Source organism: Ipomoea triloba, chromosome 5, assembly GCF_003576645.1.
Source record: "Ipomoea triloba cultivar NCNSP0323 chromosome 5, ASM357664v1".
Lineage (NCBI taxonomy): Eukaryota > Viridiplantae > Streptophyta > Magnoliopsida > Solanales > Convolvulaceae > Ipomoea > Ipomoea triloba.
Genome location: NC_044920.1, coordinates 8,352,562 through 8,366,085, shown reverse-complemented (window position 1 = coordinate 8,366,085; position 13,524 = coordinate 8,352,562). Strand labels below are relative to the sequence as shown.

Sequence of the window (13,524 nt, the reverse complement as noted above, 5' to 3'; positions counted from 1 at the left end):
CAATGATAATGTTACTCAAAAGAGAATTAAGAATACTTAAAAAAATTCAAACCAAATGTAGTATTTATTTAGACTATCATTTTTAGACCAAGTATTTAGACTATCGATTTTACAAAGTCGCAAGCATTTATTTTAGTGACAATTATAATGAATATTATATTGGATTCATATATTTTGAGTTACATATTTAATTAAACAAATTCGATATTCAATTACCTATGTATAAACTTTCCATATATAATCTTACATTGATATACTTTCAAATATTTATTTAAATATAAATATTGGCCATTAACCTATTCGCGCAATGCGCGTGTAAAACTAGTTTATGCTATAAAGTATTATATATAATGTTTAAAATATTGATTATATCTTTAATTTTATTATGATCCACTAGTTTTATATGCACATTGCGCGAATGGATTAATGCCCAACGTTTATATTAAAATAAATATTTGAAAGTATATCAATGCAAGATTATATAGAAGAAGTTTATACATTGGTAATTGAATGTCGAATTTTTTTATTTAAATATCTAACTCAAAGTATATGAATCCAAGATAATATAGAAAATTCATTATAATTATTACTAAAATAAATGTTTGCAACCTTGTAAAATCGATAGTCTAAATATTTGGTCTAAAAATGATAGTCTAAATAAATACTACTTTTAATTTGAATTTTTCTAAGTGTTCTTAATTCTCTTTTGAGTAACATTGTCATTGTCTTCATCTTTACTATTTGTTCTCTTCCTTTTTGTTGGTAGCGTGTTATTTGCAATTCGGTTATTGTTGGTAGCATAGATGACAACATCATGCAATGAGATTATGATATAGGAGCTATGGACTTTCCTTTAGGTGTTCTACTTGGGGTTCATTTGGTTCAACCATTATTGTTGAATGAGTTATTGTGGATAAAGAAATCTTTAGTTTAAGAAAAAAGATTAAATAAATTAATAAAAAATTGAAAATTGAAAATATTATGTATTGCAAAGATATTAAAAGGTAGTTTATCGCTTCTATATGCTGGGTAATGGGTTATTTGAGTACTTTCATTGTCAACAAATCCCCCAAGTAGTTAATATGATTGGTTTCAAACTATTCTTTTTAATTTTTTTTTCATGGTATTAAAGAAATACATATGTATCATTTTTTGCTGTAACTACTAATTTATTTAATTCAATAAGAGTAAAATAGAGTGATTTCGCTTCAATTTGTTGGGTTATTTGAGTACTCTCTTTGTCAACCAATCCCAAAGTAGTTAATATAATAAGCTTCAAATTATTTTTAAATTTTTATTCATAGTATTAATAAAATACTTGGTAAATAAATATATAACATTATTTTGTACTATAACTTTGATATTTAATTACAAGATATTGTAAAAATAAGATAATGGACAATGTAATGAATATCAATTAATACATTTGAATGTAAAGAATCTTTGCATGAAAGAAAATAAAGACAATATAACTAATGAAATTATTTCTCTTATTTAATTTAATTTTTTGATTATGAATAATTTTTTCAAATAAAGGTATTGTAGACACATAATTCTAAATTAAAGAAATACATATGTATCATTTTTTGTTATAGCTACTAATTTATTTAATTTAATAAGAGTAAAATAGAGTGAGAAACTTAATTATGTCAAATTTGATTGAGATGAGGTTCGAACCTAAGACCTTTATTATAGAAATTAATGGGTGACTTAAAAGTTAACGGAATATTAACAAGGAAGAGAATATTTAACGGAAAACTTAACGGATAATCATAAAAGTAAGATTAAATTAGGTAATCTATATTAATAATATTAATCTGAATTATCTTAACCATCTATTTGATTAAATAATTCATCTGAACCATCCATTTGATTAAATAATTTGACCACATTTTTTCTATCCATTTTAGACCTAAATCTCTTTGGTTCTTATTAGTATAGTAGATTTTATGATATTGGACTTGTTTAATGAATTCACACCCGTTGCTTTAGGAGACCAATCCTTAATTTTAGAGGTGTATTGTTTTTTTTTTTTGTTTTTTGTTTTTTTTTTTTGCCACCAATTGATGGAGACCAAGCAGAAGCACTGAAGCAGCTGGACAAAGAAACCCGCCGATTCTTGGAATTTTGAAGCTCAGATTCCAGAAGCCTGTTGCGAAGTTCCCGCCTTCAATTGACCTGCTTTCAGAGGCGTTGCGTTCTTGTTCTCGAGGCAAAGACAGATGGCGTGACAGCTGCAGCAATATGTTTACCAAATATGGATGGGTGATGTTAACCTAGAGGAATCAGATTATTTGGCGCATTGTGAAACCTGTCATCATCAGCAACGGAATAACGGTCACCACCGTGAACCTCCATTCCCGCAGGATTGTCGATCATGGCCCTGCCTAAAACAAATACAACAAGATGGAGGGAAATTCTCGTATTCGACAGTTTGCCAAAATCCCCTGTCCGGACTTGCATCCGTATCCGCAAATCCAACCCAAAGAGGTCAGCCTCAAGCTTCACTTCAGTATGTTTTGATCCATTTTGCACTTCTAGTACAACACCGTTTTTTCTGCTTATAATTGTGGTGTTTGGTAGAGATTATTACAATTTTATCTGAGTTTTTGTACTGTTTCTACACACGTGTTAAATGTTCTACCTCTCACATGTTTTATTAAGCTTGTGGAGGTTACACGGGCTTAGCTCAGTAGTCAATAATTAGTATTTGTGAGAAGAGACTAGAGTTTGAAACTCTGCAGCAGCAATGTAGGGATTATGCCCAAAGTGAGCAGATCCCTTATGAATCATCATTTGGCCCGATCTGCTGAGCCACTAAATTAACATGATTTACCTCCTTCCACATGCTCTGTCGGGCCTTGGCGTGGGGGCCTTTAGGTTGGGGATTCAACCTTTTGGGAGAATATTAAGTTTCTGGATTATGTATTGCATGACACATGGTAGCTCTTTTAATCCATTAGTTACGGTAATAACACATTCATAAACCATAATCATAACCTTTGATCATAAGCATCGCCAAATGGGACCAATATGAGGGCTGATAGGCATTCATTAGTTCAAATTCAGAAACAACTGGCTTTCTTATCCCTATGAGATTTTTTGGATGAAAAATATAGAAGTAGCAATAATAAGAGATTTTCTATAACTCATCTGAACTGTAATATTTTTAATCTGGTGAAGTTGTGTATAGTAACCATTGACCACAAAGTTGACATGTCATTTGATGAATGCAAGCCGTAAGACAAATTGAAATCCAGGAGGAAATTGTAACATAGGGGTTGAAAGAGATGTATGTTGTATTGGAGATAGAAAATGATAATCATCATTCATCAATAACTAATGACCTTCAATTTGTAGCTTGATAAAGCCTTTTGAAAAGAAGATGGGCATTGCATTTGTTGGAATTCACCCAAATTGTACATTTTATTTAATCCAGGAAGATTATAGATATAGATGGACATTTTTAAATTCTAGCAAATATATACAAAAACATCTATTGGAATTTATTTGATTTATAAACACTAGGAGGTAACCATATGTTATTGAGAGTTTAGACTTCATGTTAATTTACCACTAAGGACTAGAGATGCTTGTGTTATGGCTCTAGCAACTCTCCACACTTCATGTTGAACTAAAAGCCATGACTGTTTGGTGTTTACGCTCTTAGCCTGCTCAATGCTGTCATCTACTCCTGGGAAGGACTTGGATCCATAATCATTGTGCTTTGATGGAGCATAAATCTGCATAATTGCAGAAGGGTGTTAACATCAGCAAGTAGATAGATCTTCACTTGTGAAAGCAAATACTAAAGACCTACCATGTGTTTATACCATGGCCTTGTAGTTAGTCCATCTGGATCTGTGAATGCCCGTTCTGCCATCATTAGTCTGTCATTTAATTCTCTTACTTTCCAGGAATCTTTTCTTTGTGGTAATGCCCTAGCTTTTACTGTTTCAAATGCCTGAAATCATATTCTTGTTAAATAAGTGTATTGCACTGCACAGGAAAAGCCTTTAAATGATCTTGACAACAAATGTGTACCTTCTTTTCATCGTTTATCTTAATGGCTGCCTTTTTAAACTTCTCAATAGAATTAAACAAGGGAAAAAGTTTTACCCCCTTATCTGATACTTCATCTTTCAACTCTTCTGCACATTTCTGTTTAAATGAGAACTAGACTATTAGATTCCATTCGTTTATTGCTAATAGAAAACTATAATTGTGCTCACATTAGACATATTTTATTGGTAACCAAAATACCAAATTACATAATTTTATCAACAGCAGACAAGTTACTCCAAATCTAACATTCATACACATACCTCTAGTTCATATGCATAAGATAGATAGTTGAATGGCAAAATTTCTTCATCTGCAAGCTGCAGTGCTACTAATCCCCAAATGCTTGCCGCTGTTTGTAGATATTAGATAATAACAAATTGCTAAAAAATTTCACAATGTAAAACAATATGCATTTTCTGGTAGGCAAATAGTACAGTCTGAGGCAATTGCCTGTTGTACATTGCAAATAAATGGGATCTATGTGCTATAATCTAATCTCCCCAAAACTTACAAATTCTTTGTTATTGCAACTGATGAATTTTTTGATTACTCACTTCCGAAGACTTATACCAAAATAGGAGAGATCTATAAAAATGTTCTCATAAAAAACTTTCCTTATTGTTCCCCTACAGTCATTCCGTCAATCGCATTCACTGATGGAGACTGGGAATTATTTTACTTCTCATTTGGGAATTAAAATCGATCTGTTTGGTGGTAAACTGAAAAAGTTTTGTTTCTGTTTTTTCTGCACATTTTTTTTGAATAGCATGTCACTGATTTTATTTTTATTATTATTATTATTATTATTTGTTTTTTTTTTGTTTTTGGTTTTGGTTTTGGTTTTGTTTTTGTTTTGTTTTTTTTTGTTTTTTTGTTTTTTTTTTTGTTTTTTTTTTTAATGTGTACTGTTATCTGGCATTTGGATTAAATTTCTAAATAATTGATAATAATTATGATTCTGAAAACAGACTGTTAATTTCATGTCAATGCAGCAGCAAAATGTGTAGTATATGTCTGATTGTTGAGATTATTATAATTATTATGTGTTAGGCAGCAGTAAAATAAACAGTAGCAAAGTTAGGCAGTAAAGTTAACAGCAGCAGAAATGTTAGGTAGCAGAAATGTTAGGCAGCAGTAAATAGTGCAGAATTTCAGGAAACTTGTCTATTTTCTCATGTATATATAGATGTATCAGCTAGCTAATGAAGATATAACACAGATTTGTTATTTCAGAACTCTGAAACATCTGTTTTCCATCATTTTTCAGTTCTGGTCAGTAAATACTAGCCTCTAATTTTCTGTGTTAAACCTCTATTTTGTCATGGTATCAGAACCAAAATCCTGAGATAATCTTTGTGTCTTGTTCCTTGTCTTGCTCCAAGATCATAGTATTCTTGTTCTTGTATCACTTGTATCTTGCTATCATAGTTTCTTGGACCTATTCTCTTAGTTCTTGGTTCTGTTTTCTTGGATCTATTCTTGTTTTCTGATTGAATCATGTCTTTGGAAAGATCAGAAAATTTTTTTGTTCGATTTAATGGCAAAAATTATTCTGCCTGGGCATTCCCATTTGAGCTCTTTGTCAAGGGAAAGGAACTATGGAGTCATATCAGTGATTCTGCACCTGACAAAGAAAAGGAGAAGGAGAAATATGCAAAATGGGAGGTAAAGGATGCTCAGATTATGTCCTGGATTCTTGGAAGTGTGGAACCCTCCATACTTCTCAGTCTCAAGCCTTATAAGACCTCTAGAGGAATGTGAGATTACTTGAAGAACGTCTACAACCAAAGCAACTCAGCACGAAGGTTTCAATTGGAGCTTGAGTTGAGCCAACTCAGTCAAGGGAGTATGTCAATCCAAGAGTTTTATTCTTCATTTGAAACTCTTTGGACTGAATACACTGATATTGTGTATGCAAATGTTCCTTCTGAAGGACTAGTTGCTGTACAAAATATCCATGAAACCAGCAAGCGTGATCAGTTTTTAATGAAGTTAAGGGGGGAGTTTGAAACGATTAGGTCTAACTTGATGAATAGACAGTTAGTTCCTTCAATGAATATTTGTGTAGGAGAGCTTCTCAGGGAAGAACAACGGCTCACTACACTGCTGTCTTGGAGCAGAAAGCTCAAAATTCTGCTCCAATTCCTGTTGCCTACGCTGCCCAAAGGAGATCTAACGGAGGCAGAGATATGACTAATGTCCAGTGTTATAGTTGCAAGAATTTTGGTCACTTTGCCAATAATTGTACTAAAAAATTCTGCAATTATTGTAAGAAAGCAGGGCATATCATCAAAGAGTGTTCCATTCGGCCTCCGAAGAAACATGAAACTGCCTACAATGTCTCGGTTGGTCCCTCTAGTGTCTCCAATGCTAGTCAGTCTACGATTACCCCTGAAATGGTCCAACAAATGATAGTTTCTGCCCTATCAGCCTTTGGTTTTTCAGGTAACAATACTTCTGATTCTAAGCCTTGGTATTTTGATTCTGGTGCTTCCCATCACATGACCAACACTGCCTTGCCTTTAAAAAATGTTCAAAAGTATAGTGGAGATCTTCAGATTCATACAGCAGATGGAAATTCCTTACCTATCACAGCCGTTGGTGATATTTCAGCTTCTTTAAATAATGTTTTTGTGTCTCCTAAGTTGTCTACTAATCTTATATCTGTCGGACAATTAGTTGACAGTAACTGCACCGTTCAATTTTCAAAATCTGGTTGTTTTGTGCAGGATCAAGTGTCCGGGAAAATGATCGCGAAGGGCCTAAAGTGGGACGTCTTTTTCCCTTGTTTTTGTCTCCTCCTCCAGTGTCAAATTATGTTGCTTGTAATGCTGTCTAAAGTAATAATCAGGTGTGGCATAGACGTTTAGGACATCCTAATTCTCATTTACTTCGAATCTTGCTTAAATCTGGTTTACTTGGGAATAAAAAATTTCTTCTAATAATGATGTTGTTGATTGTGCATCCTGTAAACTTGGCAAAAGCAAAACTCTTCCTTTTCCATTGCATCAAACCCATACCACCAAACCTTTTGAACTCGTGCATACTGATGTATGGGGTATTGCACCTGTAATCTCTCATGAACATTACAAATACTTTGTTACATTTATTGATGATTTCACTCGTTTTACTTGGGTATATTTTCTTAGGACTAAGAGTGAGGTTTTCTCTGTGTTCAAGGTCTTTCTTGCTTTAATTGAAACACAGTTTTCTACTAAAATCAGAATCTTGCGATCTGATTCGGGAGGGGAATATATGTCAAATGAGTTTCAATTCTTTCTTCAAAGTCATGGGATCATTTCTCAGCGTTCTTATCCTTTCACTCCACAACAAAATGGTGTGGCTGAAAGAAAGAACCGTCATCTTCTTGATGTTGTTAGAACTCTTCTAATTGAGTCTTGTGTTCCTTCTAAATTTTGGTGTGAAGCTTTAGCTACTGCAGTTTATTTAATTAATAGATTACCATCTCCCAACTTGAACAATAATTCCCCTTATTTTTATTTATTTGGGCATGCACCAAATTATTCCAATCTGCATGTTTTTGGATGTGTTTGTTTTGTGCACCTTCCTGCACATGAGAGGAATAAACTTACTGCTCAATCTGTTAAGTGTGCTTTCTTAGGTTATGCTGGAACCCAAAAAGGATTTCTTTGCTATGATCCTCATGCCCGTCGAACTCGTGTCTCTAGGAATGTCATTTTTTTTGAACACCAGTCCTTTTTTAGCACCACACAGACTTCAGAACTTCCTTCTCTATCTACTTTACCGTATTTCTCTGCATCACCAACACCTGTACATCGGTTTAAACCTGGTTGTGTTTATCATAGACGCACCCCTCCTGCTTCTGATCCTCCTACAGGTCTCACTATGGCTTCTTCGCATCAACCTGCGACAACTGATTCTGTTCCACCAAGTTTCAGTAATCCCACTCCTCTTCGTAGAAGCTCTAGACCTCACAAACCAGTTGAAAGGTATGGTTTTTCAAACCCTGTGGCTATGTCTACTGTGTTATCTTCTATCTCTATCCCCACTTGTTATAAAAAGGCAATGGAACATAAGTGTTGGCAACAAGCAATGGAAGAAGAACTTCAAGCACTTGAAGAAAATCATACTTGGGACATTGTTTCGTGTCCCCAAAATGTTAAGCCCATTGGTAGCAAGTGGGTTTATACTGTGAAACTCAAGTCTGATGGCTCCTTGGATAGATATAAAGCTCGATTGGTTGCTCTTGGGAATAAACAAGAATATGGTCTCGACTACGAAGAAACATTTGCACCAGTTGCTAAGATGACCACAGTGAGAACCATACTTGCTATTGCTTCCTCTCAATCTTGGGTTTTACATCAGATGGATGTAAAAAATGCCTTCTTAAATGGGGATCTTAAGGAAGAGATCTACATGAAGCTTCCACCTGGTATGCCAATGATAGCTCCACATGAGGTTTGCAAGTTAAGACGTTCCTTGTATGGTTTAAAACAGGCACCTAGGGCCTGGTTTGAGAAGTTTCGCGACACTCTTCTCACCTTTTCCTTCACACAGAGTCAATATGATTCCTCACTCTTCTTTCACAAGACAACCACTGGTATGGTCTTTCTCTTAGTATATGTTGATGATATTATCATCACTGGTAATGATAATGGGCTGATTACTAAGCTTCAAAATATGTTGTCCGGTACATTTAAAATGAAAGATCTTGGGCCTCTAACATATTTTTTAGGGCTGGAAGTTCACTATGAAGATCATGGTTTCCTCCTAAACCAACATAAATACATTCAAGATCTCATTCGGATGGCTGGTTTACAGGATGCTACTGCTGTTGATACACCAATGGAGGTCAATGTGAAATATCGGAAAGATGAGGGCGAACCTTTGCCCGATCCTTTTTTGTATAGGCAACTTGTTGGTAGTCTTATCTACCTAACAATTACAAGGCCCGATATCTCCTATGCTGTTCATATCGTCAGTAAATTCATGCACTCACCTCGACATCTCCATCTTGCGGCAGTTCGTCGCATAGTTCGATATCTAATTGGGTAACCTACTCGTGGGTTGTTTTTTCCCAAACAATCAGCTCTTCATTTGACAGCTTATAGTGATGCAGATTGGGCTGGCTGTCCAGATACTAGGAAATCTATCACAGGATGGTGCGTTTTTCTTGGGGATGCCTTGATTTCTTGGAAGTGTAAGAAGCAAGAGAGTGTCTCTAAATCCTCTACAGAGGCCGAGTATAGAGCTATGTCTGCTGCGTGTTCAGAGATTGTGTGGTTACGTGGTCTTCTTTCTGAACTTGGATTTCCTTCAAGTGATCCTACTCCACTTCATGGTGATAATACCAGTGCTATTCAAATTGCTGCAAATCCAGTGTATCATGAACGCACAAAGCACATTGAAGTCGACTGTCATTACATCCGGGAGGCGTTTACTCGAGGTGTTATCACTCTACCTCATCTTACTACTGATCTTCAAGTAGCTGATGTTTTTACAAAGGCTCTAACACGCCAAAGACACAAGTTTCTCAATAGCAAATTGATGTTGATAGACTTACCTTCATCAATTTGAGGGGGGATGTCAATGCAGCAGCAAAATGTGTAGTATATGTCTGATTGTTGAGATTATTATAATTATTATGTGTTAGGCAGCAGTAAAATAAACAGTAGCAAAGTTAGGCAGTAAAGTTAACAGCAGCAAAGTTAGGCAGCAGAAATGTTAGGTAGCAGAAATGTTAGGCAGCAGAAATGTTAGGCAGCAGTAAATAGTGCAGAATTTCAGGAAACTTGTCTATTTTCTCATGTATATATAGATGTATCAGCTAGCTAATGAAGATATAACACAGATTTGTTATTTCAGAACTCTGAAACATCTGTTTTCCATCATTTTTCAGTTCTGGTCAGTAAATACTAGCCTCTAATTTTCTGTGTTAAACCTCTATTTTGTCATTTCAGTCATCCAACTTGTGTTTTATTACTGAGAAAGCAAGTTTTACCATATAAAAGAAATACATGGTGCTTGTAATAGTATGCTCAATGGGATATTAATAACATTAGTAAATAAAATCGTAGTATACCTGCTACATGCCTATGAAACATTGGATCACCATATTTCTTCATCCAGACGAAATCGTCATACATGGAGTGGTAAACTGGGTAACCTGCAGAGATGATTGCTTACTCAAAAGTTATCTTTAGTGGTTTGCTGAAGGCATTCCAGTATGACTTCATCTTTAAAAGGTACAAGGCTGGGGAATTGCTCTATGCATAGTAAAATGAAGGAAAGAGGAAGTAGAAGATGAAATAGAAGAGATCCGAAACTAGTGTTTCTTTTGTTGGGCTAGGCTGTTATTGTTTGAAATAAAAAGTAGCATGCTCAAAATATAATTGTATATATGCTACCATTCACCAAGTGGTTATTGTGTAACAAGATGCATGATACAGCCCATGGAAATGACATCTGACCTTGTGAAGACCGTTAAATATCTGCATACAGTCCAATGAAATATTTCTTCCATACCTTCTCCAAATGATATATCTGCTGATGGAACACCAATGTGTTGTATGAAGGCTGCATAATCTGATCCTCCACCTCCTAACCTCCCAAGCTACATAAACAAAATCTGTATTTATTATTTCATCAATTATTGCCACGTGGGTCACATGACCAGTGATGACCCATGCCATGTGTCTTGTTGTCTTTTTTCGTTTATCACATGATATATGCCTCATATTTTGAAAGCTTTTGTTGTATTTACCTTTATATTTGAACTGTTGCTTGATCCAATCGATGATTGATAAATAGTTTGTGATGGATTATCTGGGTCTTGGACCTTTAGAAGTTGGTTGAAGACAAGTCAAAAGTTAAAATTGTTAGACATAATATACTTTGGATAACAATAGTGCATCAGGCCACTGTTATTCTTATGGCTGGAAGAAATTTTATTTTATTTTTTATATTGCTGACTTACTGAGGTCAACATAGATGTTTTGCTATTTATTAGCTTTGTGGTGCACATTTTCCATGACTAATTTTCATAAACAGTGATCAATATGTTATTAGTACAAATAATAATTTGTTTGTCGTACTTGTTGTGTGGCTTGTATTAGTAATTCATCAAGCTGTGGTGTTGCAGAAGCTTGGAACCCTGCATCTTGCACTGCAATATCGATATTCAAGTAGGCAACAACCCTTGAGACTAAAATTTCCCTGTTCTCTTCAACCCACTCTGTTGAACCTATCTAAAATTCATGGTTGATTCATATTTAATTGAAGCTAACGTTTGTGCATGGTATGCATGCCCTGTGAGGTGGTGGGAGGATGCATTTGTGTTGTTGAATGTGTGCGTGTGTGCATATGTGTGAAAGAGAGAGAGAGAGAAAGAGAGTGTGAGTGAGGACCAAGCCATACTCCTCAGCATCCCAGTTGCACAAGACAATTGTTCGTCGAGGTTTCCAGCCTCGCTTGAGCAGTTTCCCTAGCCTTTCTGCAACCTACATCTCTCAAATGAAGTTCAGGTAAGTAAATGGTTTCTTTTGATGTATGCCTCCATATACCAGGTAAGGTTCTTTGCAGTAACTATACCTCAAGTAGAGCTGCTGTGCCACTATTGGGATCTACAGTTCCAAAAGTCCAGGCATCCCGATGATTACCTAGTATTACCAATCTGAAGCACTTGTCTTTAGTGAAGCATTCCTTCCTTAAGAAATGTCTTTTGATGATCTTCATAGCTCATTTGTGTTTGTTAAAGTTGACCTTTTTTCCATTTTTAATAACGACCAGTATATGCCTTCCTTTGACATTTACACACTAACATATAAATGATACTTTCACAGGTAATATCTTTGTTTTGAAGATTGTGGACATACCTATCAGGTTCTTCTGCCCCTTCAATTATTCCAATAATGTTCTCAATAGTGCTTATAGCATGTTTCCCCTGCAAAATTCATTGAAAAAATTCCATTTCATTATACATTTGTGTAAAACTGCATGAATTTAATGGTTATCATTACGGCACTCATTGTTTGTCACTAATATATCTAATATCTATAGCACTTACTGTGTAATTGAGGTTTACAATTCCAGGTCCTGGTCCAATCTTGTAAACTGGAGCACCCTTTCCTCCCTGCCAATCTTCATCGGCTACTTGCCCACCTATGGACCTCATGATTGCATCAACATCTGCCCAGGAAATAGGCAATGAAGGTATCAATGGAACATTCCCTCCTTTCTCTACCTCCTCAATAGATATTCTCTCACATTCTTCAGTACTAGGCCACCCAGGTGTGGTAGGATCACCGGCCCCATCATACACCGTTCCCACTTGAACTCCACTTGGTGGCATCCACTTATCATCAGGGAACCATTTAGTATCACCCCCACCTCCGCCATACTCCTTCCTATCCGTGTAGATCAGTACTCCAATCGCACCCGCTTCTTGTGCATTCTCGACAATGTCTCCTCTGAATATCGCTCCGTATCTTGCTAAAACAACATTTCCTGTTAAATTTACCCCCATTTCTCTCAACCTTTCAAAATCCTGCACTCGCCCATAATTTGCATATACCAAAGGCCCTATTGCAGTGCCAGACTTTGCATATGCATGAAACGTAGGTAGCACCTCATTTGCAACGTCTGCATAAGGATCGCCCTCATAAATCTCCTGGCAAAGATCAAACTCAACTGGTTGTTCTGAAGATGAGGGTTTTAGACTTAAAGAGCGGAAAACAGGGTAAGTTAAGGAGACATCATAGGATCTTATATGGGATTGGATGTTGTAGGAAGTGAGAGTGGACAGAACATAGGCTGCAGTCTGAGAATTGGCTTGGGAGCCAGCAACATGTGGCCTCCTAGTTAGGATGTATAGGTGGTTTGCTATGGATGAATTATCTGAGATGGAATCAGATAGGAATAGAGAGTGGTAGTAGGATTTGGGTGGAGATGGCAGGAAAAGGAGAGGGATGCAAGCAGCTAGTGCTATGAGGCTGGATATTGATACCTTGTACATTGAACCAGTTTCTGAAAATCACAAAAGCTCAAACTAAGTTACTGAACATTCTTTTTTCTTGAGCTTTTGTTGTTGAGGCTGTAGAAATCAAGAAAGGTTTTGGACCATATGACATGTGGACAATATAATATATGGAGACCATGATATAATATAGAGTTAATTACTAAAATGGTCCCTTGACTATAGTGAAATTATCAATTTGGTTATTGACTATTTTTTTGTCTAATTAAGCCCTTAACTTTGAAAATTTTAACTAATTTGGTCATCCGTTCGGTCAATGTCAGAAATCTATTTAATTTGAGGGTATTGCTTGAATTTCACATAACAAACATCATTCCCTCTCTTATTAAATTGAAGAGTTAATTATCAAAATGGTCCCTTGATTATAACGAAATTATCGAAATAGTCTCTTGACTATAGCGAATTTATTGATCTCAAATTAAATAGATGTTTGATGACTAAAC

At 35.5% G+C, this 13,524-nt stretch overlaps 1 protein-coding gene across 3 annotated transcripts; it reads right to left on the bottom strand.

Annotated features, from left to right (window-relative positions):
* Positions 1-3,342: 3,342 nt before the first annotated feature.
* Positions 3,343-13,171, bottom strand: LOC116020095 (probable glutamate carboxypeptidase LAMP1). 3 transcript variants are annotated; one of them, XM_031260569.1, is made up of 12 exons: positions 12,113-13,171; positions 11,922-11,989; positions 11,638-11,719; positions 11,454-11,546; positions 11,142-11,294; positions 10,811-10,885; positions 10,573-10,660; positions 10,130-10,213; positions 4,326-4,414; positions 4,045-4,161; positions 3,821-3,964; positions 3,343-3,743 (listed from the first exon to the last, which is right to left on the bottom strand). In XM_031260569.1, the coding sequence occupies exons 1-12, from the start codon at positions 13,058-13,060 to the stop codon at positions 3,561-3,563; spliced, it is 2,124 nt and encodes a 707-aa protein (XP_031116429.1). In that variant the 5' UTR covers positions 13,061-13,171; the 3' UTR covers positions 3,343-3,560. The 3 variants fall into 3 exon arrangements, with proteins under 3 accessions (XP_031116429.1, XP_031116430.1, XP_031116431.1); XM_031260570.1 differs by lacking the exon at positions 10,811-10,885; XM_031260571.1 differs by lacking the exons at positions 10,811-10,885; positions 11,142-11,294.
* Positions 13,172-13,524: the final 353 nt, after the last annotated feature.

Excerpts from the sequence above, each read along its gene's own strand:
- LOC116020095 (XM_031260569.1), bottom strand. The coding sequence starts at position 13,060 with ATGTACAAGGTATCAATATCCAGCCTCATAGCACTAGCTGCTTGCATC. Across the intron at positions 10,886-11,141 it reads TAATACAAGCCACACAACAA|GTCCAAGACCCAGATAATCC; the intron begins GTACGACAAACA and ends CAACTTCTAAAG. Across the intron at positions 3,965-4,044 it reads AGATAAACGATGAAAAGAAG|GCATTTGAAACAGTAAAAGC; the intron begins GTACACATTTGT and ends ATATGATTTCAG.